The sequence below is a fragment of the Zonotrichia albicollis genome, chromosome 7 (assembly GCF_047830755.1).
Source record: "Zonotrichia albicollis isolate bZonAlb1 chromosome 7, bZonAlb1.hap1, whole genome shotgun sequence".
NCBI classification, from domain to species: Eukaryota; Metazoa; Chordata; class Aves; order Passeriformes; family Passerellidae; genus Zonotrichia; species Zonotrichia albicollis.
In genome coordinates, this window is record NC_133825.1 from 35,235,809 (window position 1) to 35,261,019 (window position 25,211).

The window sequence follows — 25,211 nt, forward strand, 5'->3', positions numbered from 1 at the left end:
GTTGTGCTTCCTTTTTTGATAATTTCAAATTTCTTAGAAACATCTATTTACTCTTCCATTAAATAGTCTTTTGTGTCTGTTGTGTACATTGTTCAATAGAATTAAAGGAATTTTCTTGATACCTATCATGCAGGCTACTAGCAAAATACTGATAAGTTTGTAATTTTCTTTATTCTGGATTTCTTCTTTTTTAGTGTATTCTTTAGTTCAGGCAGCACCTTGATGATTGGAGTTCTTAGTCACATGGTTTAGTTTTAGGTAGTCCTGCAAGAAGCAGGGAGTTGAATGTGAGATCATCCTTATGAGTCCCTTTCAAATGTGAGGTTATCTACAATTCCTGTGACACTAGGAATGGAATAAAATTTCTATAGTCAGTATTTTCACATATTTGGATGTTCATACAGGTGTATAGAAAATGTAATTGCTTCATCAGTTTTCTAGAAGACTGCAAGAACTGCTTTGTTGTCTGCAAAAACAAAAGTCTTAAAAATAGAAATTGCATGCCACACTTCTGTTGTGTAACCCCAGGTTGTAACACTTCAGAAAAACAGTGGCATTAAATGATTGTGGTAACCTGATTTCATGGTTAACCTTAGCATGTAGTTCAGTATACTTGTACTTGCTCTCCTGCCCTGTAATTGTCTATGGACTGTTTGCAGAAATAAAGATGTTCTGGTGATGAAGCGTGCTTGGAAAAAATGTCTGTGTTCTCTCAGACCCAGTCATCCCAAAGTGTCTCTTTGTTTTCAGAGTTGCAATAGTTTCCAAGTCTTTTGAAGGAAAAACGGATCGAACAGAAGAGTGGTATGGAACACAGTACAAGCAAGAAGCAATTTCTGATGAAGTTATTAAGGCATGTTAAAATTTGTAACATTCTAATATCTGCAAATGAAAGTCAGTAGTAAATTCTTTGTCCAATTTTCCAGATAGTTGAAGGGGGAACTTAAATCCACTGCTTTCCATAGCATGAAAATCATACAATGAGTCTGTTTAATGTTAAAGGAAGTAAGAATGTTACATTAGTCTTTAGATTTCAAATATTTATTACATAGGAGGGATATATTTTAATGGTTATAAACCAAGGTAAGTGCAGATAATGTTACAGTTTTTTTCTGAAAGAAGATGATGCCTAATATGCAGTGGTTGAGTAAAAATGTAAGCATTCATATCTCAAAACTTAAAACTCTCTATTATATGTTAATGAACTGATCAGTACTTAAAAAAGGAATTCTTGAAAACTGTTCTTTGTAACTATTTCTGAAGTTGATTTTTGCAGCATAGAAGGTATGTTTTGCCAGCTAAATGAGACTGTAAAAATCAAAACTCAAAAAAAAAAAAAGAAGAGGGCAAATCCTTGTCAAAACTTGTTGTTCTGATCTTCCAAGAAGAGATGGCTGTAAAATTTGCCTTAGGGCTGAATTGAACCTTCTGAGTGTGCTCTGAGCAGACATTGCATAGGAGCACTTCCTTGAGGTTGACCTTGCCTGTGTTCTTCATTAGAATTCTTAGTTTAGTGTTCAGTTTAATATCTTCATTTGTGGTTCACAGTAGCAGAAAATATAAGATGTAAACCCACCCTCCTCTCTACTATAAACTTCTCAAAATTATTTATCTATAATCCTCCTTCTAAGAGCAATTCATCCTGCTGGTAGCCTACTCCAACTTTTTTTTCCCAGCTATTTCTCTCTTTCCTTATTATCTTAATAATATTTACACAGAACGTACTGGAATACATTTTTAAATCTCTTGTTTTAGTGTAAAATAAATATACCCATATATGCTTTAATTAAGCAGAAATTGGTGTAGCTTCATTGTTTCTTCTATTGATCTAGAAATGGCAAAATGCTGACCTGAATGGGAAATTCAAGCTTCCAATGAAGAATGAGTTCATTCCTACAAACTTTGAGATTTTGCCATTGGAAAAAGATGCAACACAGTACCCTGCCCTTGTCAAGGTAAACTGTCTGTATTTGTCCTGTTTACTGCCTGACCTTCTGGGAAGTTAGAATTTAATTCCTCTGTTTTATGAAATATAGCTCATCTCATATTTCAAAGTATAGAAAACAAAAAAGTAGAAAACTTAAATATTTTGCTGCAAAGACAGTAGAAAGTTCATTTTTTGCTCAACTTTGGACTGTGACAATTTGTGTTCCTAGGAAAGTGAATCTAGATACAGCTTGAACTCTCTCTGCCCTTTTGAAAGTGTGTCAACAGTTGATAAAAATAGCAGTAGAGCTGTTTATTCAGCAGAAGGGTGACTGCCACTCTTACATATTTTTGACCACTGTTGAGTAAGTTGAGGGTGTAGGGAAGGCTATTGTTTTGTAACTGTACAGAAAAAAAATTGCCTGTGATTGCATGGAAAATGAGAGAAGTGTCATTTAGTGATCTCAAAATGTAGTGAATGTATATTCAATATATTGAATATATCTATATTCACTATATATAGTGAATATAGCAATTCAAGCAATAGGAATTTAAGGGGATAATTCTAAGTGGTGATTTGAAGTGGTGAAGAAACTTTTTTTAAAGCTGTGGCACATACTGCAGTTAAAAGATGACTTAACCAAACCTCTTTTCTTGACACAGGACACTGCTATGAGCAAACTGTGGTTCAAGCAAGATGACAAATTTTTTTTGCCAAAAGCTTGTCTCAACTTTGAATTTTTCAGGTATGCAATGTTAAGTATATCACATAAAGTCATCTACAAAAGTTTCTTATTTATTGGGAATCTGCATTTGTGCAGCAAACGCTTTCTTGCACTTCAGAGTCTTTGTCCTTACTTTGAATATGAAATAAGGCTTAGGTGCAGGAAAGCACATCTAAGATATGCAGTAATTGAGTAGCAAGAAATTTGATGTGCTCCTTCCATATTGAAAGGAAAACTTTACCTAAAAATACTTCTAAACCACATTTTCTTTTATATTTTATTTACTATACCTAAAATATACCTGCCAGGAGAACCCACTACATATTGCAATACCCCTCTTTAAAAATAATTGTGTATTTTTAAATTAATTACTAAATCACAGCTATTTTAACATGTATTTTCTTTATGAAGTGCTATTCTGATAATAGTTTTAGGCTCAAATTCTATTTTCATTTGCATACTGCAAATCAGTTTTAAAAAGTGCTTAAAATGTTGGGATTTTACTAAACTGACACCCATAACTGATTGTATTTTTTTTTTTTTTGAAGAGCATTGTCTGTATTATCAGTGAGTGATTTTGACCTCAAGATATATGATAAAATGATGTAGTATTAATTCTGGTCTTGCATGACTTTCATCATAGGAAGATAGTCTTTTTTGAGTGAGCATGACAGTGGAACTTCTTTATGTTCCTTTCAAGTAATAAATTTCTAACTTTTGAATTAAAAAAAGTTTTTAAAGTGCTGTTTTTAAAGTGCAGCTGATTCTGTTTCTGTGAACTACTGAAAGCCAGAAAAAATTCAGGGAGTCTCCTTTTGCCTAATTAAGTTTCTTGGTGATACAGATGGAAGGGCCATGTGGGGGCTCCCATAGATGCACTGTTGAATTCTTGTTTTGAGAGAGCACTTGAAATTTTCCTTGCAGGATATTATGCAGAGGTTTTTTCAGTGTGTGTCATGTCTTGTCTTGGTACTGGTTTTGATCCTAGTTGGGGAAAATAGGTTGCTTGGGCATTTTCTCTTTTTTGCTTTTGGAAACCACAGGCCGGATGTTAGAACTGTTTCAATGTGTGTTAGAACTTCAGTGTGTCAGGAAATGGAGGATCAGAATGGGAACTCCCCATCTCTTGTTCAGAGAACAGCAATTGCAGTGCTTTGCCTTCTTTTTCATTCTTGGTGGCTTTCCCTTGTGCTATGTTTGGCCAAAATCCAAAATAGGATTTTACTGATGGACACTGAGTTTACAGTTGTGCTGTTTTTTTAAATCAATTCAGGTGAACTATAATATCAATAATCTGTGAATGAATAAAAGATAATAATTGGGTTTATGGAGAGCACACAAAGGTATAAGTGTATGCAATACACGCAGTATCTTAGAATTGTTTGTGTTGGAAGTGACCTTTAAAGGTCCAGTCCAGCCCTCCTGCAGCAGGTGGGGATATCTTATCTAGACCTGTGGAGATGGTATTTCCCAGTTAGATGTGTGCTTTCAGCTCAGTGTGCCCTTATAAAAAGCCAAAAGTACTTGAGCTTTGCTGACCATTGTAATGGAATGATTTACCTCTTTCCTCCTAGGAGCAGTTCCAGGTGAGAGCTGGCTTTTTTCCTTAGGGTTGGGAGCAAGGGTTTTTTCCTTTTCCTTAAAAATGAGATGGTAATTGTGCATGAGCGAGGAGATTTTGACAACACTGGGTACATACCTCTAAAAGATGTTGTGAGCAGGTTTGTCTAGTTTGGATACTTAAAAAAGGTTCTTGGAGAATCCGTCTCTATTTGGTCATTGAAGGAAATGGTGAAATGCAGAGTGTTTATTTATGAGACTTGATGGAATCACTCATGTCTCATGGGACCAAGTGAACTGGTGAAAAGCCACGTTTACAACATAGTTTTTCATAAAAAGTCTAAGCCTTAGTTCTAGATCAAAATATGAAGCCTGTGCTGCCTTGTAGTGGATTACAAGAGTTTGTTCACACTATAGACTGCTTCAGTATGATAACAAAATCTAGGAGGATTTCTTCTGCCTGCAGCCCTGCTCAACATGAAGCATAGAAAGAATCCTGGTCCAGATGTTGTAGTAGCAATTGTGTGTAGATAAATTAAGAGGAAGTTGATGAGGTTGGTTTCTCCCTTAAATGTACAAATTGCACAGGGACAGTATGTGTATGAACCTCTTGAAATCACCTTGTTCCAAAACTGAAAAAATCCCAGGCATCCTTGTGGTAAAGAAACATCGCAGTAAAAACATCCGACATACTGCCCAGCCTAAAAGAGGATGATAAGCTTTTGCATTTGTATGGATTGCAACTTAAGAACTCAAAAAGTATCTTTTTTAAAAGGAAGTAAAACAACAATGTAATGTGGTAATGCTTTGAAACTCAGCACTTGAGTGTTGATTCCAGCTGTGTCACTTACAGCTGTTTGAAAGGGGAAGGGACTGGACTTTATGGGGTTTTTTTCAACAACTCAATCATTAGTGATCGAGTTGCTCTACTTCTTTGAGTCTAGTGAAAAAAAGGTAAACTAGAAATAAGCATTTGTTTACAAAACTGTCAAATAATAGGAAGCAACTCCCAGAGCAGTGTTGTAATAATTGTTTTCTGTTATTTTTCACTTGAGGATTAATGATCTAGTAGTTTCGATTTTGTTCAAAATTCCCAGTTGGCCTTTGCCAGCTAAGTGAGAATACAGAATTTAAAAGCGATACAGACATAGTAATCACTCAAACTGATTAAGTCTGGGAAAAACGGGAAAGAATTTAATGAGTCTGGAGGAAGGTTTATAGGATTGACCTACATCTCACTTTGAATTTGGTCTTAATTAAAAAATTCAATAGTAATTGGATTTATATCATTTGGCATATTAAAATTGCTCAGTTTTGGGAAATTCTCATTGTAGGGAGAAATGCAAAGACAAGTTCTTTTGTCTTTTTTACTGACCTGTTTGTTTAATCTGGGCTAAGATTTCAGGCTATAGCAGGCTCTGCTTCTGAAATACATATATTTGAAATTATTAATTTAGTTTGTTAAAATATCTTCCTGTGCTTCCTTTTCTTAACCTAAAAGGAAGGAGAAGTTAAAAGCTATGAGGAACCTTCTTAAAAATATCTTTGCCATGTGTTTTAGTAATCAGTTGGTGTGTTGTGATCTTGTTTTACTGCATTGATGTTGATACACACAGTGGCATACCCTGCTGTATAGATGTAAACATATGTAATAGCCTGAATATCTGACTGCTTCAGGAAAAAGTCAGGTTTGAATTGTAAACCATGTCCTGACAGCCAGTGCTTCAGATACTGGTGATCATATCTGTGACATTGAGAATGAATTTACATGCACTTCAGAGATTTTTACCAATACATGTAGTGCAAATAACTTGTCTTCTCAAGTCTTTAAAGCAGACAGGTATTTAACAATTAGCATGGTTGAAGCATTACTTAAGTCTTTGAGTTGCATTTCTCTTTTTGAGAAATTTACAAGTGTTATGTATGATCATGTGCTCCTAATGCAACAGTAGATTTTGGAGAGTTGTTGCCATTGAAAAAATAACACAAAAAATTACAACAGTAAGAAAATGGATACACAGACTTATCTCTTAAGCTGACCTTGGCATGTACTGCATATTGTCATACCAAAAATTGTTGATCTCCTAATTTTTGTAATAGAAACGGATAGTGTATGAGTATTAATTAATTAATGTTCAGTACATGGACTTTTATTTTGGTCTGTTAAGCTATGTTGGTGTATTTAGTTTCTTTTACTCCTGGTGAATTCTGACTGTGCAGCCAAGTAAATAAAACCTGTCTTGATTTATGAGCATAAATAGAATATCTCTGGGATCTTGAGTGAATTTAGTCATCAAACCATATGCAAGCTAAGTAACACTTTTCAGATGTGTTCATATTTGGCTTCAAAATAGGAGTCCTTCAGAATGGGATCCATCAGCATAAAAACCCAGAAAATGCTGTTTCCTTCAGATCAAACTTAAAAGGCCAAAAGAAGCAGAGAAATAATTTTAAACTGCATATTTTACTTTCAACATTTTCTTCCAGCCCATTTGCTTACGTGGATCCCTTGCATTGTAACATGGCCTATTTGTACCTTGAACTACTCAAAGACTCCCTCAACGAGTATGCATATGCAGCAGAGCTAGCTGGCTTGAACTATGATCTCCAAAATACCATCTATGGGATGTATGTAAGTACTCAAGTCAAGGAAAAGCTTAGAGCCTTAAAACTACTTCCACTCATCAACATTTTTATATTGATTTGATGGAAGGACTTCTAAATAAAAAAAATAAAGGCTGTTAGTCCTTTTGATCTTGGTTATTAGCCATCCTTTCTTTGATTTGAATTTTAAGTTGAATTTCATTAAAAATCTTCAACAGTCTTTTAGTTCACATTAAGCAAATTTTCTTCTTTATTTCTATATCATTTGTGAAATTAATTAGTTTGTAAGATTTCTTCCTCCATTAAAAAAAAACCACAACCCTAAACCAAGCTTACATATTTGTTGGTCAGATATCTACTAAAAATTTTCTGACTGATGGGGTAAAAGACCCCCTTTTTGTGCTATTAAATAAATAGTATACTTCTGCTTTCCTGTTCAAGAACTACTGATCATGAGGCTGCATATACATACTCTTCAGTCATGTTTCTTCATCCATTACCTTGTCACTGCCTGAGGTATCAAAGCATTTCTTTTGTTTTTCTTTTTGTTAGTCGCTACATTTATGCTGATCCTCTCCATTGCAACATGACATACCTGTTTATCAGGTTATTGAAGGATGATTTAAAAGAGTATACATATGCAGCACGCCTCTCAGGTTTGGTCTATGGCATTGCATCAGGAATGAATGCAATACTTGTAAGTAAGAAAACACAGGAGGAAATGAAACAGCTTGGGAGTTGTTGAGCTTGGAGAAAACATTGGACTTCTGCATTTCTAAATGAGATGGTTAATGATTTTTTTCCTTGCATATATCTCATGAATTGAAGGCAATGCAAGACTGTATTTTAATCAGTACTGAGTGACCTGTTTTAGATTGCAGTGTCTTGTGAACGTGTGTAGTGCAATTGTTGCATTCTGGTTCACATTTTTACTTGCTTGCATGGTAATCTGGAAAGCAGTATTGCTGGTTTCTGTATAAAAATATTAACTTTTCTGTTGAATGAATCCTCAGCTTTACAGATTTTGTTATAATTATCTAATTCTACTGTAGTGAGCTGTGGAGATGGATTGTGCATGTGTTCATTAGAATGCAATGCTGGATATTTATGCCTTTTTCTTTTGTTTTTATCACATTTTAAAATCTGTTATAAAGCATTGACAATACTTGATAAATACTGATATTATGATAAATTCTTACTTCTTATTCAGCTTCTTATGAGATTTATGATAGGAGATTTTAGTAGTCTCTCTTGAAGTTTGGTTAAAAGCTTTTGTTAACCACCCTTATGTGCCAGTATGTGTTTTGAAATTTCCTGTAGAAGTGTTACTTTCCAAAGCATTTTAGCAGAAGAATGTACTCTGTATTGTTTTTACCTTTTCTACATGAGAGAGTGCTGCATTTTTTAAAATCAAACACAAATATCATTTCCTGCTTACATTCACCTGACTTACTGCAAACATGAGGTTAACCTCAGTTTCAAAGCTTGCTGATGTTTGTATGATCAGGGTTAATTCCTTAAAAAAAAAAGTTCGTAACTTTCTTAATTTTAAGTCACAGTTATTTTAAATATTATTTGAGAACTTGTAATATTATTTTCCATATTGTAAGAAGTTTTATAATTAGTAAGTGCAACTTATTAATGAGTATATTGATGCTTTGAGCAAGGGCAGATGCTACTCTGAGAAGTCACCCATGGTGATTGTTGAACTCTTTGGGTTCCTATGCTAATTTAGCATACCAATCTTTGTCATAAATTTATTTATGATAACTTTGTCTTCAGACCCATTGTTAGCTATGTTTCAGCAACTACAGAACAATATATTCTTCCTACTGAAAAGCAGGAATTCTATATGTTGGTTTATGTTCTAAAGTTTAGTTTTACTTCTAATTAAACTGCACAAATCAAATCAAATTCCTGGTTTGAGATACCAAATTTTGAAGTTTTTCCCTGCAAAAAAAGACCTTTTAATGCCTTTTTGCCAGAGAAATTTTCTATAGCTTGATGAAATCATACAGTCATTTTTAAGTTTTATGTTATTTTTTAAATGAGTAAGTCTATTTCATTTATCCTTTCAAAAATATATATGATCAGATCAATGTGTCATCACAATTCCAGGATGACTACCTTGATGTTTTAGCTCAGCAGCATCCTGGTTATAAGGTGTGCTGCTGTTTATAGCCCCCCTTTTGTGTAGTATTGCTTACTTCCCCTTAAATATTCTTTGATCAAGAACATAGATACGAATCAAGGATTAAAGTAAATCGGAGAAATAAATTTTAGAAAGTTGTGAATTCAGACCTCACTACTAAAGTGAGGAAACCTAGATTAAAACCATTTCAGTACTCCAAGACTATAATCATTAAATATCTGTATTCTGAGTACAGTTTACTTACACCAACATGAAATTCCATGAATTCTGTGCATTTAGAACTCCTGTGCAAATATGCAATAATGTATTTGTCATTAGTTACCTTTTGATGGGTAAAAGGATTTAACTGAAGAATGATTAAATGTTCCATAATGGTGAATTTAGCGTAAGTATTGAAAAGCACATTGCTCATGGCATTGTACAAGACTTGGTAATGGGTTTATTCTTTTGTTTTCCACATTTAAAGCAACTTATGCACTTTTTCCATAGCTCTCTGTAAAAGGTTATAACGACAAGCAACACATCTTGCTCAAGAAGATCATTGAGAAGATGGCTACTTTTGAGATCGATGAAAAGAGATTTGAAATTATCAAGGAAGCGGTAAGCTGCATGAGAAATTCCCATTTTGGAGTAATTGAAAACTGAATGCATTGACCTGATAGGAGATCTGAGGGCTGACAGTCTGTGGAAATAGAGAGTGAAATGCTGCGTTAGTGGGACTTCAGATGGTTTTTTCCTTTTTCGTGGCTGTGAGTTTCTCAGAGTTGTGTATGTAACATTCTTTGGTTAAAAATAACTGGTCCTGGAATCTTTTTTTAGTCAGTCTTTCTTATGATGTATCAAGGAAGCACAGCTTGCTTTGGTAGGAGTAGAAATCAAAGTAGGGGGATGGAGGGGAAAGTCTTAGCTTTAAATCCTTTTTGCAGTTTGGAAAGGCTGCAGTAGGAATTAGGCATAAAAGAAGTGAGAAATAGATGAAAGGGGAAAGGAACTGTTGAAAAAGTTTGCAACATTTCTTTTCCCTGGATTTGTCTTGGCTCCTGGGCCTTGATCCTTTGGTGCAAGGTAACCACCTGGTTTAGTACATGCTGGTTTCTAGCAGTTACACCAGCTGGGGAGATTGCAGTTTTCTCCCCATGTCTCTGCCAGACAGATGAGGGAGATCCCAACTTTGGGCTTCTGTTTGGAGCAGACAGAAGGAAGGATACATCCTCAGCAACCTGAGGCATGGTCACTCGTGCCCTGAAATGAGTTCTTTTTTTCCTACACTGGAAATGCTTACAGCTTGCCAAAGCTATTAGTTTGCACTTTCCAGTTTCTCTGGTAGAGGAAAAAGGTTTTGCTTATTTTGTAAAAGCACAGCTGGACTAGAAAGCAGTTTTTTTGCAGAAGCTCCCTGGTTCTTCTCTCATACGTCCTTTATCCATGCAAAACATGCAGAGAATTTTCCAGGTGCTCCAGATTTTGTCTAAACAAGTCAGCCAAAGTAGGTGACAGGGAGAAAAATACATTTTCTATTAGCAGTATTCCCCCACCCCTGGTCAGTCATCATAGAAGGTGAATTTCCTGGGTAGAACAACTACCCAGGAAATTTGATCTAAACTCCTGTTTACTGCAGTAATTTAATTTCTAGGCATTAATTTTATGGACAAGTTTGATTTCACACACATTTCAGCCATCTTAATGGTATCTGCTTATTCCAAAGGCTCAGAAGACTGCATTATTACTAAGGTGATATAACACACTTTTTTAGAGTTCTAACAAGCAAGGAAATGTTCTCAATACCTGAACTGTATATTTTTGATGTTGAGAGTACAGTGTTAATATGTTTAGAAGTCTATTTCTGAATTTCTAACTTGCACCTGATTTTTTTGGTTTAGTACATGAGATCACTTAACAACTTCAGGGCTGAACAACCTCACCAGCATGCAATGTATTATCTCCGGCTCCTGATGACTGAAGTTGCTTGGACCAAAGATGAATTAAAAGAAGCTCTAGATGGTAATGTTCTGCCTCTTTATTATTTTTTTTCCTTATGTTACCTAACTACTGAGGGTACCTGTTTTGAACTCTGCTCACTATTGAAGGGAAGCCCCTGCAGTGCCAGGCCTGAGCTGATGCTGGCTGTGCTGCTCTTGCTCTCCAGTTTCAAGAAAGTAAGAGTAGTTCATGGAAAAGATCTCAAATGGCAAAACTTGCAGATACAAGTTCAGGCAAAACTTTACTAACTTTGGGGGTACATGAACCTGGATGTGGTGAATCCAGTACTTAATCAGCATTGGTGAAATCATTTGTCTCTAGTTGACATCTTACAGGCACACTGGAGTGTATCTGCCTTGTACTTCCCAGTGTGCAAACTATTTTGTTTTTCCATGGTTGGGGAATCCTAGCTTATGGTTCTGTAGATAATAAAGACCTGTAGCTAATAAAGAAAAAATATGCAGTTTCTATAGATGATGGCAACAATAATAAAACTATATATAAATATATAAATAATAAAACATTGTGGCTCTTAACACAAAGTAGGTGCCCCAGTATATTTGAAGGAAGAAGAAATTTTTAATTAAGAGATTTAAGTGATTTTTCAAGTCCAGATGGAATGGGGTTCTGAGCAATGAGCCTAGTGGATAGTGTCCCTGCTCATGGCAGGGGTGTCAGAACTAGATGATCTTTAAGGTCCCTTTCAATCCACACCATTCTGTGCTAATTCTGTGTTTGTAGAACTGAAGAATTTTCTCTACCTGTATTTTACTGTGTTGTATTAAAAGGCTGTTCCTGGGACAGTTTGCAAAATGTCTTGTAATATCTTCTTGGAATACACCAACGTTCTTTTCAAGAAGAATACCTGACTTTTCTGTTTGAGGGGTTTGATTTAGAACACATATCCATTAATACCCCATCCAACCATCATTCCTTTTACTCCATTGATTCTATAGGTTAAACTGTATTTTGCACCATGTGTGAGAACTGCTTTGCAAGGGCAGGCTGGATAGAATGTGTGTGTATGTGTTGTGCATGTGTCCTCTAGGATATATTGCCAAAATATTTTTCTTGTGTACTCTTTGTTCCAAAGTTAATAGTAAAACATCATATTTGACTTGAGGTTCTTGTTTTTAGTCTGAATGGTAAATGCAGAGTCTTTCTTGAGCATTATAAACTACATGCTGCTTGTTTAGTAAATAACTGAGGCTTTTCCTTGGAGCACCACCCGAATGATTGCAAGTGTGTTCTCTGGAGAATGAGTGTTTGTTCAGCATGATTGGAAAGGCAGCTTTTTTTTAACTTTTTTTTTTTTCTGAATCTGGGTCAAGACAGCATGTGAATTCTAAGTGAAATAAACTATATGATGAGTGCTGCTATTTAGACCTGGAGGCATTCCAGTGCTGCATTTTTAAGGAGAGATTTTACTTCTTCCTAATGACAGAATTCTCCTCCTCTGAGAATGCACTGTATCTAATGATGATTTAGGCCTAGGTCCTTCATAATTTAAAAATGCAATTTAGTGATTTAACTGTCTAAATATGTATTGTAGATGTCACCCTTCCCCGTCTCAAGGCCTTCATAGCACAGCTGTTGTCACGGTTACACATTGAAGCTCTTCTCCATGGCAATATAACAAAACAGGTTGGTTTGATACTTTCTTAATAAAACATTTTTTATTTAAAAGCAGCATAAAAATGAGGCACTGGTTTAATCTTTGCAGCTCTTGAAGCAGTTATGCCAAATGTGATTTCATAATTTAACTTTGTACTTTTTTATCTTTATAGGAGTATGAGAGTGTAATTTTTTCCACTTTAGCTTTAGTAGGCTAAGTGCTGCCTCTATATTGCTCTTGGAAATTTAATGAAAGCAACTTAGGATTTGAAAGTCTATTTTATTTGAAAGTCTATGTTGCATGTTACTGTGATCAAGCTACATAAGGAGTGATGTGCTGCAAATCTTGCTTTTTTCTACTGAAAACCTTTAGAATAACTAGCAGAGATTTAAGAATCCAGTATCCTTCCAGTTAAGTAGTTTGCACATAGCTAAACAGGCATGGTGGACCACGAAAAAGCCAAGTGTCAGCTCTCAGGGGAGTGAAACTCAGAAAACATTTGTTTTGTCTTCCTTTAAAATAGTAACACTTTGTATTTGCGTATGAATTCATAAGAAATGCTTTAATATATGTACCAATACAAATTCTAATACTATTTTGTATGTTTTTGTGTTCTTTTTTCATAAGGCTTGTTTACAATATTTTGTGTTAGAACAGCTCTGGGATAGTTTACTAGCAAGGGCTGTTACAGGCAGTGCTTGTGACTGCTGAGTGTATGGAGGAGAAAGTTAATTTCTAAAGTGGGAAAAAATAAGATAGGAAGAAGCTAATAGCTTGGAGAGACAAACTTTTCTTTGTCAAGAATGTCTCTAAAGTATTTGTAAAAAAATTTTATGGAGTGTTCTTCTTGCAGAGAAATTTAAAAATAGTCTCTTTTTCCTTCCTTATCCCTTACATGTTTGTATACAAAAGTCAGTTGCTTTTGGAAATAGAACTGAGTACCCTGAATTTTTTAGATTTCCATGATGATGCAGTTATATGAGAAGTGTATTCTTTACTTGGCATAATGGGTGGTCGTTTGAAAGTCCTACTGCTAAAGAACTGGGAAAGATGTCCTGGTGTACCCATAGCTGTGTAATGTTTAGAAATTATCTGCAGACCTCCCTCAATAGAAAGCAGAAAAAGTTGTCTGTCCTTCAGTACCCATGATGTGATAATCACTGATAACACTCAACAATTTTAACCTGGACCTAAGAAATTTTTCCAACTAAAATAAATCAAAATTTACATTGTCTTGTGACACCTTTCAATCATGAAAAAATTTTTCAGTGAATCTGGACTTGAAAAATTAGATTTATATAGCTGTTTGAAATTCCTGGTTTTTTTTTTAAATTCATTCTGATGCTTGGGCTTTTTTGACAATTTCTTTTATTTATTTGCTGTAAGTGGATGAAAAGTAAACTAATCCTGTTCAGAACATCTGTCTGAGCAGTCTTATTGTCAGTATTTTAATATGATGACTTGACTGAAAGAATAAATAGTCTTTTCCTCAAACTTTTTAACTGTTTTTTTTAGACCTCTGTCTTTTTGTCTTTGATACTGCATGGGGGTTTTGGAGGTGTTGGTAGGGTGTATGTTTATTAAGTTTTCAAACCTTTTGCATGTTTTTTATAAAATCACTTGTGTTGTGAGTTTATGGCAGTGCAGAATGAGACATTTTAGCTTTCAGCCAAAACTACTTGAGCAGGTTCCTGTAACTTCTGTGTGCAGGCTACAAGAGCACATAACCCTTAAGAGATGGAGCTATTGAGGTTAAATCCTTGAATGAAAGTAATGACTTTGGATTTTTTTCACTCCTTGTAGATATTTTTCTAATTCTTACTGTAATCCATCAAATAAAAGAAAGTATTTGTGCAGTGAGTCTTAACAGCACCAACACATCAATGAAATGCATCCTTTACCTTAAGCATTTGTTTTCTTAAAATTTTCATCTACTGAAATGCCATTTGCTCTCAGACATAAATTTGAGAGATATCTCCTTTTCACTGTGAAAGATGAGCACACCAAGTAGTGGAGGGAAAGTGAAAAAAACCCATTCATCTTTAATTTCAGAAGCACTGGGGAGAATTGGGAGTAGTTAAACGTGTAGACAATTTAAACATGAAGAAGACACAAAAAAACTCTTGCCCTCCATATTCACTCTTCCTCTCATCTACTTAACTTCTACTGTATTTGTATTGAATTACAGTATCCCTGCTTTATATTTCTGATTTTTTTCTTTTCTCTCACAGCACCATCAGTAATTGGAAAGTCTTATGCTGCTGTTAAATACAGAATAACTAATGATCATTAAAAATCCTCTTATGTTTTCTTTTCCAGGCTGCATTAGGAATTATGCAGATGGTTGAGGACACTCTCATTGAGCATGCTCATACAAAGCCACTCCTTCCCAGTCAGCTAGTGAGGTACAGAGAAGTGCAGCTTCCTGACAGTAAGTTAAATGATTGATTTATCATATTTAAGGCACATTAAATTGAGATTCTCCTTGCTCACATTTTAAAATGCATATTACTGTGTTGCTAGGAGTGTGTTTTGAAATCAAACTTGCTTCAAGTATTCTAAACTTAAAATTCAGAAATATAGTTAGGGTGTGGCTTTACTGATAAATTTATGTACTAATACATGACCTTTCTAGCACACTTGACAATTACTTTGATTTCATTTTTAATTTGTGTATGTAAATTTTACTCCTTGGGATGACGTGGATGATCTTTGGTGGCTGCCAACCCACAGCCCTTCTGTGATCCTACAATTCTGCACTTCAGTTCCAAGTCACTTGTTATAATTTATGGGAACAAGGCCCTGTCCCAGTCTCTGCTACACAGAGTATATACATTTGAGTAAACACCATTCTTTGAGCATTTCTGAGTGTTAATTGACCATTAAGAATTGCATGTAATGACTACTTGCAAAAATAAAAAAGCGCTTACACAAATAATTTTTTTTTCCTTACACAAAGTCTTTTGGTCTTGTATGTTTTTACTTCCATGGTGAAAAAAATGCTTTTTATAAAAAGGAGGTTCAAGGTATTGCTGAGAGTGGTGACATATGTAGCTGTACAGATAAGATAAATTACCCCTAGCTGATTATCTGTGGGAGCTACCATATACAAAAGAAGTTGTTGGTATTAAATGCTGAATTATTTTTCATAATAATTTCTGGCAGATTGTCTTTAGAAACTGTTTACACAGTAGAGCCAATGCAGAATTTCACTGCAGTTCCAAAAATACTTGCTTGAAGAGAAGCAGCCAGTTTCAATTTACTTGCTAGTATTTCCAAGCAGTAACATTTTGATGGTAAAATGATGCATTCTTTTCTTGTCTTATGAAAAGTATGCTTTTAGTGGAAATTCTGCTTTAACAGTCCTAAACCACTTATTATAAGTCCATTCTACAAACCTTAGCCCATTATGTTTTTAATTGTTAACAGTAAGAATGTACACTTGCATAAACTTCCATTTTTAACTTTGTCTTTTAGGAGGTTGGTTTGTATATCAACAGAGAAATGAAGTTCATAACAACTGTGGCATTGAAATCTATTACCAGACAGACATGCAGAGCACCTCTGAGAATATGTTCTTGGAGCTCTTCTGCCAGATTATCTCGGAGCCGTGCTTCAACACGCTGCGCACCCAGGAGCAGCTGGGTGAGTTCTCAGCTGTGTGTGCACACCAGTGCCACAGGGAGCTGGGAGGTGCTCTCTCCCTGCTTACTGAATGCCATTTCAAGGGCACTTGCTGAATGCAAATCATCTTAACTGCTGATGACTCAAAAGAAATTCTACTGTGCAGAGTCTAAAATAAGAACAAGCAGGCATGATTTTGAAGATGTCTGAAATATCTGAAATCAGCTCCAACTCAGAGAAGTGTGATCACTGTACAGAAAACTTCATGTTAGAATTTGCCAAAAGGAGATTGGATCAGTCCCCTAAATTTCTAGATCTTCTTAAAGAATCAATAGTAGTTTGATGTTTCCTCCTTGTGACTCTACTTGTAGATGCACTTCAAGATACGTAGAATCACAGAATCATTTAGGTTGGGAAAGACATCTAAGATCACTGAGTCCAACTGTTAAATTGTAAGGCCTAAATTAGAAATACTGCAGTGTGGGTAATGGTAAGCTACTGTATTGGTGAAGACCTAAATACATTTCAGGCTTTTTAAGACTATAGCTGTTCACCAATAAATACAAATAATTGTTACCTGAACCAGTAAGACTGAGAACTGGCAAGGTTATTCTAAACAGAGTAAGAAGGAGAGACAGAGACTTTGCATGACAGCTCACATGATTGTAATACTGGTGAGGAGGAGTACAGGTTTTCCAAAGGTGAGAAGCAGACAAATATTTCAGTGTGATGACTGCCAGGGATGTCAGGCAAGATTAGGCTTTTTGTGAGCAACTGGCAGAACCAGCCATACAATATTCATCACAGCAGTTTCAACTACCTGTATCCCTGCTGAAAATAGGATAGACCCAGGTTATTTAACAGCATTTTGAAATGTTCTGGTGGCTGGTTTTGTATAGAAGTTGGAGGGGAACCGAGGAAGAACCGGTTTAGTCCAGCACTTCATAATTGCCAAATAATAGAGCTCACAACACTTAGGAGGGGCAACAGAAATATCATCAAAATCCAGTAAATTTCATGGAATTGTTAGTAAGATTTCTGAGAAAGCTTAGGGAAAAAGAAGTTAAAGAGTTAGAAGTTTGCTAAACAGTAGAAGTAGTAACAAGAATTCTTTCAATAAATGGTTAAGCAGTATGAGAAAGTGGGGGAGAAAAGTTGGCAATGATGGAAAAAAATCAAAGTGTTCAAATCATCAGAAAATTCAGGATGGCTTACTCAGTTTTCACTTAATAAATACTGGGGATCAAAGTTCATGTCATACTTTTGAACAGGAAAATAACAAATTAGATTAAATTACAAATTTTTAAAAAGTGCAAGGTGTGATGAGCTCTGCATTCTATTCCAAAGAATGAAATTCGGAAATCCTGGAATTAGAAGTCTTATAGTGGAAAATTTGTGGATGATAAGGTATTGAAAAGATAGACACAGCTAAATGCTTCTTTTTAAAAAGGGAAGAGAAAAAGAAGAGAAATTATAAATCAGTCAGTTTAATTCAAATTCCAGGAAAACATGGAATAAATTTTCAAGCTAGTTCTAAATTCATAGAAGGTAACTGAGAGATTGTTACTGAAGTACCTAGGTGGAAGAACTACACATTTGGGTACAGGAGTTTGGAGGGTCATGATTGGAGAATAGAGAATAGTTCATTTGGAAAATGATGTTCTACAGAGCTCTGCTCTTGATCCAGTGTTCCATGCTGTATTCATCAACATTCTGGATGATAGAAGAGTGAGGGTATTCACTGAATTTTCAGATAATACTAATTTGGGAGAGGCTGCAAGTGTGTGGGAAGGTAGAGTTAGAATTTAAAATTAGTTTGACATTTTGGAAACATGACTTGAATGAAGACAAGATGCAATTTGTTAGGAACAGTTTGGCAGGAACAACCAATGGCACAGATACAATCCAGGAAGAACTGGCTAGGTAGCAATTTTGTAGAAAACTCTGCAGGGTACAGTGGATCAGAAGTAGGACATAAATCAGCAGTGTCATGCTGCTGTGTAAAATGCTGGGATATATAAATGGAAACATTCAAGATGCACTCACAGTAATACTCCTAAATTGTTCAGATAAAAACTTTGAAATGCTGTCACCAGCTTTGACATGAGCATCAGGAAACCATAAGAGCACTATAAAACAGCCTTTAAAAGACTGTTATGTGATAGACTTGCTATTAAAAGGGTAGAGGAAGACTGAAGAGAGGATTAGTTGTTCAGATTAGAAAATCATGCAACAAAAAGGAAGGGAAAAATACTTTATCTAACTCCTAAAATGAGAAGTAGTGATCTTACATTACAGCAAAGAGAATTCAGATTGGATGCTATGAAAAAATAGTAAGTTTCTAATACTGAGTCTAATGAAGCACTAGAGTACAGCTTCATTTCTGGTAACCCAATCCTGATGACAGAATTTCTTTGGTTTTGTCTTAGTGTGCCTCGTCTCCTCCTTGCCCCTCCCCTAAATTGATATTGACCTCAGTGAAATAAAGATGTTCTAAAAAAATACAGTGTCACATTTTGAAAACCTACATTATTTTATTTATAATACAGAATTAAGTTAGCATAAAATCACCTTCTTGCCAAGCATGCTGCATTTGGCAAATTCAATGCTGTGACAAAGGATTTCTTTTCATTTGTGGCTGTTCTTGTTTTGCCAAGGTTACATTGTGTTCAGTGGCCCACGTCGGGCAAATGGCATCCAGGGACTGCGATTTATTATCCAATCTGAAAAGCCACCACACTATTTAGAGAGCAGAGTTGAAGCATTCTTAAAGACTATGGAGAAATGCATAGAAGACATGACAGAAGAGGCCTTCCAAAAACACATCCAAGCTTTAGCAATTCGTCGCCTAGACAAACCAAAGAAGCTGTCTGCAGAATGTGCTAAATACTGGGGAGAAATCATTTCCCAGCAGTACAACTTTGACAGAGGTAAGACGAATGGTAATTCCTTTAAAGCTGAATGCTCTAGTTTGGCTGCATTTGTGACTGTTGAGTGTCATATTCATGTGGGAACAACTGAAACTTTTACACAGCCTGTACATAATTTGCTGTCTGTTTCCCTGTGATGCAGTCAGAAACACACTGGCATGCTTGACAGTACACACATTTATGTGAACCCTATTTCTCTTCGCATCCTGCAGTTGTTTTGGGGGAGTGCTGACAGAGGCAACAGCAAGTATCTTAACTAACATGCAGTCTGTCTCAGCTTAGACTGGATTTGAAGAAACACTAATTTTTTTTTGTTTTTTTTTCATCTGTGGTGCTTTGAAGGTTATAGGTTTGTAGGAGACCAAATGAGATCCAGCTTCTAGTATTATTACTGGGAATGGACTGACATTTATTTACTGTGTGGTCCTACACAATATTTAAGTTGTATTTGTTTCAATACTTTAAAAATGTATTTTAAATTTAAAAAACCTGATATACGTTGCTAATACAGTTAGACACATTAGTAATACAGTTTCTGACATTAAAAAAAATCATTTTATGTCCAGATCAGTTTTTCCTGACAGCTTCATGTCTCGACTCTTATTCACAGCTCTAATTTTCTGTCTTCATGCATAATATGCTTCCTCCATAAAACTCATTCTCTATTCTGTGACTTCTCTTCTGCATTATGTGTACCATATTGGCTTTCCATGATAGCAAATACAGTCTTTTTGCTTCATGATGACTCACTGAGCTGATTAATAATGAAGAGTTTTGACTTGTCATCTAGCTTGGTGTAGAGAGAATAAGAGCTACTGAAAAGTTTCATGCCTGAGCATAAAAAGTGGAATTGAAGCTTATCACTTCAAGTATTTTTTTTGTGTCTGATGAAATAGTGTGGGGTTTTTCAGCCTCAGTGTTTCTGATTATACCATAATTGGACCAATAGTATCTCTTTGGAATTTCTGCTAAGTGTAGCCATATTTTTGATACCTAATTTCTTCTTATTATTTCCCTTGACTTTTGTATCTTTTATTCCCCTCTGCCTACTAGTAATTTTATGTCATTAATTATTTTAATATGACTAGAATTGTCAAAATCAGAAATTCATATTCCAGCCTTAAGCAGTGAAAGGATTTTTTTGTTAGTACATTTTTAATATTACTACTTTTACTATTTTCTCCCAAATCTTACCTAGTTTTCCAAACTGCATTGTTGATTTTTTTAATTTGCTCCATATAGAACTTCATATTGCTTGGAGCCTGCATTACAGGCTTGTTCACACTGTGTTCTCTTGCACGTGTTTCTTCCTTGATCTTCTTGCTACTCCTAAGAAAAGCAAGCACGCCTACAGGAGACCTTCCTGCTTAAGCAGCACTGATATTAGGTGATTAGTCCATGACAGTTTAATTAACATCAAGGAATGTAGCAACTGAAACACATTGTCCCCAGATCTCTTAAAGGTGGGACTGCTTCTTAAGGGGTATGTAGGCACCATTCCTTAACATGTCTGTAAAAGTATGTCCTGCCATTCTGTTTCCTAACTCTGAAAAAAAGCCATCTATAACCTGCATTAGAAATGTGGAGCTGATTTGAAGATCATATACAAGAGCAGTCATATCTATTTTAGCTACTGAATAGCCCAGAGTGCAATCAGTATTCTTCAAACATGCATTTTTTAGTAAGTCAAATCAAGTAGACTCATTGAAGTACAATTTTCTGCCAAGGTTCTACTGACACTTTTAGTGAAGCAAGTATTAACTTGAAAGATAACAATGAGAAGCTTTTCATTTGCAGTCAATTGCAGCATCTGAATTTGAAAGAAGTATACTTTGTATAAGCAGTGTGCTAATAACCAGCTGTGATCTGCAGACTTACTCTAATTTGTGCTGCTGTTGTGCAGATAACATTGAAGTGGCTTATCTGAAGACCCTGACCAAGGATGACATTATACAGTTCTACAAGGTAAGTTAGTCATGCAGCTAAAATGTTCCTGGGAATGAGATGGAGTACAACTGAATCTTCTTTGGGCATGCTCTGAAGGGATGTACTGACACCTGTTTTAGGGAGCTGGTAAAATGGATGCTGGTGTCTTTTATTTCCTGAATATTACTTAGTTTAATAGCAACTGTAAAAATTGCACAGAATGATAGGATTTTGTTGTGTTTTTTTCCTTGCTGGCCCTTATTCTTGTTTCATTTATCTTTCCTTTGTGGATATAAAATGTGCTGCTCTGTGACCAAACCTGGCCAAAATTGCACATTTGTTCTTTTATCTTTTTCTTCAACCAATCAGTGATTCAGCTTATTTTATGGGAATGAATTGTGAATGAAACTAGATATTTTTGAAGCTTTGTTCACTGTAAAATCAGTAGGGGTTTTTGTTCCTCTAATGGTTAGGCAGAGCAAAGGAACAGCATAATGATGCAGTAAATGTACATTTTAACTCAGATGGATAATGTAAGTGATTCAAATGTGTCCCTGTCCTGTCCATGTCACCCCCCACCAGTATAGAAATAACTTGGTCATCATTCTGTCTGGTTTTTAATGTGTAATAGACGATGGTATTTCACTATATTGCAAAGTGCTCATGGAGTTTTATTTCTTATGGAGTACTGGTAGCTCAGGGAGTTCTCTGGAAAATAAGATCAACTTAATGTCTTCAGAATTCATTCTTGGATGGAAAAAATTCTGCCTGTGAAGAAGCATGGGCATGTGTGTGTCTGTCTTCTTTTTTCCTCTCTTGGGCAGAGGGGGTTGTTTACTTTTGATTTTTTTTAATAGTACTATATAGCATACATGAAGTTGTGCAGCAAATGCAAAGTTAGGAAATGGAATTTCAGTACCTGGTGTTTAATAAATGAGAATTTTTGAATGAGTATGCATATTCTAGGTTTGTAGGAATCTATACTATTTTGCTTACACCAGTGCTCAATATGTGATTATCCAGCATTCCAGAGCAGAAATAACAGGCTAGATTGGATAGTCCAGCTGAATTTAATGAGTGTTCAGGGTGATGTGCTTCCAGGAGGCTGCTAGGGATTGAAAGTTCTGCAGAGATTTTAGGTTGCATTCCTGATACTATGATAGTTAATGGCTGTATTTCTGTTACAGTTTTTCTGAGTTCCAAGCAGTACATGAATTGCTTAACTTGTTTGTAAAATAATTCAGGAGTACTGTATGGATGACTTGTAATAATAGTTGAAGGCACATCCCAAAATTCATCCCCCATTTTAAGGTTTAAATTAAAATTTAAACTCTTTCATTCTTTTTGCTATTTTATAATGTCTAAAGGAATACTTCCTAAACCTGAAGGACTTGATATTTTTTACTGTAGGTGCTGTTGGCAATAGATGCTCCCAGAAGACACAAGGTATCGGTACATGTCCTTGCAAGGGAAATGGATTCCTGTAAGTATTGTGCTGAATATAATATCTAATCAATTCCTGTGCCAGCAAGTGATAGTTACAGATAGCCATGTTATATCATACAAATGCACTGTAAGAAGAACTCAGCTTTGGAGATAATGCACCTTTCAGAGGAAGAAGGTGGGTTTTATCCCAGGTGTACTTCACATGAGTGCTTCAGATTTTTTGTTGATTTTTTGGACAAGTTTTCAGCTTATCAATATTCTGAAGTATATTGATAATAAAACAATATATCCTAAAATACTACTTCTGCTTTCAACAAGATATTTTCAAACAAAGATTAAACTTTGTAATAGTCCTACAGGGGAGCAAAACCTCCAACCAGCCCAAATTAGAATGTGCACTTACCAATCCAGTGTGGGCATTTTTTTGCCAAACTAGCAATGAATGCCCATGATAGTATTTGAACACCCTCAAAGGGGAAAACAAACAAAACCCAAAACCTCTGGGAATAGCAAACATTTTATTAAAACTTTAGAAGGTCAACTTTTATTTGAGTTTTATTTTGAAGTAATATAGATCAGTTGTGCAATCTAAATTGTATTGTTCCATTTTAGAATTCAAGAAGGAAAGGGCAAGAAGTGTTTCTGGTTAATAGGAATAAACTGAGAGGAAAAACTTCCAAGGTTTTGCTTGCAAATCTTTCACCATTTTATACTGGACTTAAATTCCAACAAACATTTATTTGCAAAGTCAAAAATATTAAAAGCTGGTGTGTGGTACAGAGGGAAGCTCATGCTGCATGCATGTCATAAAAACTCTCTTCTGCCTCAGGACTGATTTTTATGGTGGTGTAAAAATTGTGGCTTTGCAGCTGAGTAAGGAAGACTTGCTTCAAAGCACCTTTCCAGTTCTCATGACTGGAAATTGCTACATACAAGTAGTTCTAGAACTTTTCCTATCTAGAGAAGACTTCTTAAAGTGTAGTCATTGTATTGCCAGATTGGGTATTACTTGCTTGGAATGGTATCTTGCCAAGACAAGGCTGAGCTTGCAAGACAACCTGACAAGTGATTGCTTACAGAAATTATAACAAGTCCTAAACCAGCTCCCCAGTCCTAAATCTTTTAATGTGGCATTTGGCCTCTCTTATGCTATGGAAAAAAATATTAGAAATACAAAAATAAGTTTTGGGGTAATTGGAGTTGGACATGCATGGGTATAGGCAGGGAATACTTGGGGTTTCTGTCCAGATTTTTGGTGCCTGGAGAAACCTCTACACTTCTGTAGGCACATCCTTATCAAATGATGTGCTGTTCTTGCACTGCTCTTCTGTGTACCACTGGCATTTGCTGCTGTGCTCATCATTTGTACTGAGAAGCAGTTTTAAGTGTTGATTGATCAACAGATGAGCAGTTTTTATTTCTAAATTTTCTTTATGTATAAGTAAAAGGAATAAAAGCCCGTGCCTCAGCTCATGTTTTCAGATAAAATAATGGATTAATATCTGTATTTCTAAAGACAGACTTGTAATATAAAAGCAAAATGTTAGCGATACTTCAAATACTTATTTAGTGATACTTCAAATTTAAATTTTTCATTTTAAATATTTAAGTAAAGATGCTTTATTTAGATACCTGTCTTATAAGAGAAAGCAGTTAATCAGTTTTGTAAAAGATAGTCATTAAATTATGGTCCCAAATTAATTTTTCTGATGTTAAATAGGTCCTGTTGTAGGAGAATTTCCATGCCAAAATGACGTGAACCTGGCACCAGCACCACCACTACCACAGGTAAAAAGAAACAACACACAAAAAAAATCCTGGCCTGTATTTTAATCTAGAGGTTTTGTATCATTAAGTACAAGTTTACAGGGAGAAACAGACCTCTGTAAATTGCTGCTGTCATGGGGCTGACGTTTTAGCTCTTTTCTGCCTGCATTTTTGTCCTCACTAACAACAGGGATTTTGCTGATTTCTCTTTTTATCAATTTGTCCTTTTTCCTTGATTCCTTTTAGTCCTCTGAAACAAAAGCTAGTAGCAGTAGTAAACTGCACTGGTTATCTGCACTGTGGATAAAATACAGATGACTGTCTGAAAATACTGATTGTATGTGATCAGATAAATCAGGTGTCAAGATAGAGATGCGTATGCATCAACAAATTTATCATCTTTGTGTAAAAAAACCCAAACAACCCACCAACCTCAGAGCAACAGCAAAACCAACTACTTGGTCATTTTCTTAAAGCTTAAAATATTAAAGCACATTCCTGTCCATGTGTTTATTTGTGGAGGAAACAACTTGGGAAATTCTATTCATACAAGTATTACAGATTTCTCTGTGGCTGGACAGGACAGCACTGGGTCTTTATTGGACCTTCAGTGACTTTTCTTGAAGGATGGCAGTGTTTGTACCAACAGGTGATTAACTTTTCACAGTGTGGTGGGTCTGTGTTCTTCATCAGAAGAACATTATTTCACCTGTCAGGTGAAATAATTGCCATGAGCAGAAATTTCTGTATGAGAAATTTCATATTAGCCATTATGACTGAAATATTAGAAACTTACTTTGTTTCTACATCTAAAAATAATGGTGCATAGAATAGCTGTTGTGGTTACTATCTCAGTCTGATGTTCAAAGGACAGGTGGGGTGCTCTGAATCAGAATGAAAATGAAAAGATCAGCTCTGCATTTATGGGAGATTTTGATGTTATTAGCAATGCAGTT

The 25,211-nt window shown here is 35.5% G+C and overlaps 1 protein-coding gene across 3 annotated transcripts in view; it reads left to right on the plus strand.

Moving 5' to 3' along the window:
• IDE (insulin degrading enzyme) overlaps window positions 1-25,211 on the plus strand; it is a 53,187-nt gene that overhangs the window by 25,081 nt on the left and 2,895 nt on the right. For 2 of the 3 annotated variants that reach the window (XM_014275613.3, XM_005481207.4), the window contains exons 12-24: window positions 751-853; window positions 1,833-1,955; window positions 2,590-2,672; window positions 6,699-6,843; window positions 9,457-9,567; window positions 10,848-10,968; window positions 12,500-12,591; window positions 14,882-14,993; window positions 16,040-16,207; window positions 18,844-19,116; window positions 21,020-21,081; window positions 22,453-22,525; window positions 24,209-24,276. In XM_014275613.3, coding sequence (XP_014131088.1) covers window positions 751-853; window positions 1,833-1,955; window positions 2,590-2,672; window positions 6,699-6,843; window positions 9,457-9,567; window positions 10,848-10,968; window positions 12,500-12,591; window positions 14,882-14,993; window positions 16,040-16,207; window positions 18,844-19,116; window positions 21,020-21,081; window positions 22,453-22,525; window positions 24,209-24,276 — 1,534 coding nt within the window. Of the gene's footprint in view, window positions 1-750; window positions 854-1,832; window positions 1,956-2,589; window positions 2,673-6,698; window positions 6,844-7,367; window positions 7,513-9,456; window positions 9,568-10,847; window positions 10,969-12,499; window positions 12,592-14,881; window positions 14,994-16,039; window positions 16,208-18,843; window positions 19,117-21,019; window positions 21,082-22,452; window positions 22,526-24,208; window positions 24,277-25,211 lie in introns of all 3 variants that reach the window. The other variant, XM_026799798.2, reaches the window with a different exon arrangement.